Here is a 4829-nt window from a genome sequence, read left to right on the forward strand (position 1 = left end):
CAAAATTCAATTAAACTTAAACTAAACAAGCTTCAACTAAACAATACACGCGCCTAGTAGCTGGGTCAAGCGACCGGAAACGGAAACTGCCGAGAAAGAAAACAGGATGCACTCCTTTTCATTTCAATTTTATTTTGTTATTTTAAGCAAGAAATTCTATTTCATAGTTGATTGCTGACGGGACAGCCTACATAAAACAATGTTATATTGGCTGGCAACTGGCTGGGCACGTAGTATGCTTCATTTGTGAAAAGGACTACAATCCTATGAGTACCAGCTCCAACCAAATAAGAAACTATTTGGGCTTAAGTAAATATGAAGTGTTCAGAAAATAAATATAACAAAAGGTTTAATGCTTATAAATAAGTTTTAGATATGCTTGAAATATATGAGATGTTATCATATGTAAAAATAAATTAAATTTATACTTATTTAAAACATTTTATATATAACTTGACAGACAAAAGTTATATTTCACATAATCTTATTGAGGTGCCGGAAATGCAAAATAGGAGAAATAATTTTTTAAATAAAAATATTTATTGAATTTAATATTTTAAGAAATATTGTTTACAATACAGCTGTATGGTCAGCCAAAAATTCAATTAATTAAAATAATATAAAGAATAAAATTTTTGTTGTTGTAGTTAACTACTGTTCGAAAAAAATCTCTAAAAATTATTTATAATAATAATATTAATTCTTTCAATAAAATTTTCTAGTTTAAATATTAGAGGCTCCAAACGAATAACATAGCTCTAAAATTATAATTGCTAACAATAGGCAGAGCCCATTGGACTCGGCCATGGCCGACACACACCTTTAATTTCCAAGTAAGTACAAGTCCAGGTTGTAAAGTTTCAAATAACAATCATAAAAGTTTCAATAGAGATAATGCTTAGATTAGTTGGAAAGAACCAGTATTATTATTATTATTAAATAATAAGCTATGAATGCACCTCGATCTAAAAGGTCTAGTGAGCGCCAGAGGCGGTATTAATATTAACATGTTATATAGACAGTCATATGACGAAAGGTCACGGCAGTTTTACGCTAATTTTGGTTATGATCAAAACGTAAGTCATACAGATTTCTCCTATTCAGCTTTTCAATTTCATATGATCATGTCGTCTAACATAGCCTAAAGTGTGGTTAAGAAGATCCAATGAACTTAACTTCGATATCTCGACCAGGTCACGATCCAGATGAAACGATTTCTATTACTGCTAACTTTTAGTTTTGCATTTAAACTAAAAAATAAAATCAATAAACTTTCAGTATATAATATAATAATAATATATTTAGTTATTTTTTATTATTTTATTTACTTAAGTTCCGTTACAGCTCGATTAGCTAACAATTGTTTATACATAGTATATTCTGTTAAATAAAAATGGAACCTGTACTTTACACAGCCAGAGTTGTCTAGAAGAAAATAAGGTCGCCACTAATACCATACTCTGGTATTTTGTGAGACACTGGCTTGTTCTCTTATGACAGCACCAATTCTTCCATATTGCAGACGAAACGTCATATCACGTCCTCCAATTTGTGTCTGCCCCCATAATGGATCATCTTGATCATTATTGGTACATATTCCCAACAAAATGCAGGTAATAATTGATTTATCTTCAGCGGAAATTTCAACGAAAGTCTTAGGATTCAATAATGTAGCCCACTGGGCGGTGGTTAGCTGAAGTGTTCTCGCTGCATATATCTCAGTGTAATGTACAATATCTGGATCAAATACTAAAATTGGAAATGTTCTCATAATTTCCTCTTGAGCAACTTTATAGAACAATGCCATGCAAGCATTTTGATATTTTCGCACGTTATATAGGCAGGCGTTGTATAGAAAAGTAGTTACCGCGGCATTAAAACTATTTTCTATGAATCCTTTGAGAATGAAAGTGAGCAAGAGATTGGCTGGAGCTGATCTTTTAACCATAATTCTTTCTATCTGTTTTAGAAAGCTGCAGTGTGGAGGTATCCAACTAGCCTTAATAGGAGAGCCCCAGTATTCGGTATACATGGGTAGAAATTCATTATATATTATCGTAAGATTACTTTCTCTCTTTTCCTCTAAAAAATTGACGAACATCATACTTAGATGCCCGAGAAAGTTAATAAGCTCTTGCTGATGAGCGACTTTGTCAATTGCTGAAAGTGTTAGATTTTTTTTGTTAATATATTCTTCTCCAGTTGCCTCTACTGTGTCTTCATACTTGCTATAAATAGAACTTGTAGATAATTTTTGTTGAATATGAACTAGACGAGTTGTAGAGATATCAGGAACATACAGAATATCCATCATAGTATTATACCATATCTTACATTGCTTCGAGGTAAATGCTATACGTGAACCAGTTGAGGCTGCATTGATATTTTCCCGTACTTTCGTTGCAGTATAGTTCTTAAAGTTTTTTATAAGAGATGGCTTTAGTGATCCCGGAAAAAATCCAATGTTACAGGATTGAAAACAGGAGCTACAGAAAAGTGGGGTTGTCATATCTGCTTGGGTCATGTTAGACCATATTCCCACTAAAGTATAAGGTGACAAGTAACAACCGGTAACATAACTGTTGACAAATTCTGCACATGAGTTCAATGATTCTCTGAAACTTAATCTGGTTGGAGGCATTAGATTTTTAACAAAATCCTTCTCAAACAATATATCAGACCATTTTACTTTGTCGTTCATCTCTGGAAGCTGGCGTTCCATATTTATGGTTTCAACTAATGTCTGAAGTTTTTGTACTTTTTCAGCTTCAGAGCTTTGCTTGCTTAGATCAGTCCATCTGCTCATGATGTTGATTTATAGTACTTTCAAAATATCAGCAATACCAGTCAAGTATTCTGTAATGATATAAAAATTGTTTCATATATGATTAAATCTAATAGCTGTGAATCCGTTTTTTTTAAATTATTTGTATATTTTTTGAATTATTACATTCGTGTTGTTTTTCAGCAACGGAAAGGAATGAAGTATCTGCACGATACTCACCAATATTACAATAGATATTCCGCTGGTCTGCTTGTTCAAAGCGTTTTTTCAATAGAAAATTCGAATTTAATATCAGTTGTAAGAATCGCTAATTAAGGCGCAGTTAGTCGGTACGTACCGTAAGAACTTAAGCCACAACGAAATGCACAACCAACCATACCTGTTGTTTATTTCGTTTCTATCAAATACACAGATGTGGTTGGTTGTGCACTTCGCTTTGATTAAAGTTCATACGGTAAGTACCGACTAACTGAATCTTTATTTGCTAAACGAAATGAAATTAATTTAATAATAATTTAATTAATAAAAAATTAACATTTAATTTGCGAAACTGTAATTTATGAGCAAATTGCAGCGTTGCTGAGGGGAATACCAAGAAAATGGAACATATTTTTTTTGTGAATTTATTTGTTCGGTTTCAGCAAACCTTTAAAATAGATTAAAAAGTATAATTTCACAAAAAAAAAAATTTAATTTAATATACATATATCATATATACTTTAATTAGGTAGAAATTTATGTATATATGAAGCCAACAGAGAATTTGTTGACTTCGAAACAGAAGCTCGAAGTATTTTGTCTGCATGCGCCATAGCACATTGTCAAAAAGACCAAATTTACTTACCAATATTAGATCTTTTCAGTTTTTTTTTGAAATTTTGTCAAAATCTGCTTTTGTTTAAATAAGTTTTTCACTATACAACCATTAACAATTAAAAACAACTGCAGTTTTTGCGATTATTATCAACCGGAGAACGAATGATACGAATTCAAACAAAGCTATGAAAAAAATTGCAGTTTCATATAGAAAAGATTTCAAGCAGTTTTAGGGTTGCCAGATACTTATCTGTCAGGTGACTGTTGAAAGCATCAAATGTCAATATGTGAATATTAAAATATTATTACTCAGCAGACATGATCCAAACTGCTCATTTTATTTAAATTGTTTAGTCTATCAAAGCAAATAATTATTCGTTCTGTTGATTTATTGGATCATATATACGAATGGTTAAACTTTATTATATCTTGTGAACTATAAAAGGTTTCTCATTCTATTTTGTTTGAAATACTTACTAAATAAGCGTTATAGAATAATATAACAAATGCTTAACTCTAAGTTAAGGGTTGAAATTATTTTATTAGTATCTATTAGAGCATTCGTTAAGACCAAATATCTGATCCCGAAGAAAACCCTATACATATAAGTATAAGTATAGGGTTTAACTATACAGATAAGTTTTTGATAAAAAGCGGTATTTTTCTTAAGCGCATAAGACAAGAAAAGAGTGAATGAGTTGGAATAAATAGGCTTTCGAAGGTAACTAGCGATAGGTTACAATTCAATAGTTGCCAAGAGTAGTGCCTTTATAATTAATGTGCGGCTACAAAAAAATCAATTTAATTAAGTCATATCTGAAATGACCACTAAATTATTGAAAATTAATTTGAAACTTTTTGTTCAGAAACTAAATATATATTTTTTATAATAAAGAAACCCGATTTACCTGTGATAAGTCAGAAAAAATCCCACGAAATGTCAAATAAATAAAATCATTTCTAATTTGTATTTTATTTAATCAAATTTGTTACTATATTTTTTACTTAATAAAGCAATAAATCAATATTTATTTTCTTCTAGTTTATATAATTAATATAATATACTTACAGCTACAGAATTAAAATCTATGACATAAGGTAAGTAATAATTTTTTAAAAAATATACTATGAATTATATTTACTTTATTTTAATGCAGTTGAATTCTTATTGGCAGAGTTGGTATAAAAGCAAAGCAATTTTAAATAGAAGCAGATCTAGATAAGCATA

The 4829-nt window shown here is 30.2% G+C and overlaps 1 protein-coding gene across 1 annotated transcript; it reads right to left on the reverse strand.

Annotated features, from left to right (window-relative positions):
- Positions 1-1338: 1338 nt before the first annotated feature.
- LOC119681881 lies at positions 1339-3667 on the reverse strand. Its single transcript, XM_038095180.1, has 2 exons — positions 3630-3667; positions 1339-2856 (listed from the first exon to the last, which is right to left on the reverse strand). The coding sequence occupies exon 2, from the start codon at positions 2804-2806 to the stop codon at positions 1448-1450; it is 1359 nt and encodes a 452-aa protein (XP_037951108.1). The 5' UTR covers positions 2807-2856; positions 3630-3667; the 3' UTR covers positions 1339-1447.
- Positions 3668-4829: the final 1162 nt, after the last annotated feature.

The sequence above is a fragment of the Teleopsis dalmanni genome, chromosome 2, assembly GCF_002237135.1.
Source record: "Teleopsis dalmanni isolate 2A chromosome 2, ASM223713v2, whole genome shotgun sequence".
NCBI classification, from domain to species: domain Eukaryota; kingdom Metazoa; phylum Arthropoda; class Insecta; order Diptera; family Diopsidae; genus Teleopsis; species Teleopsis dalmanni.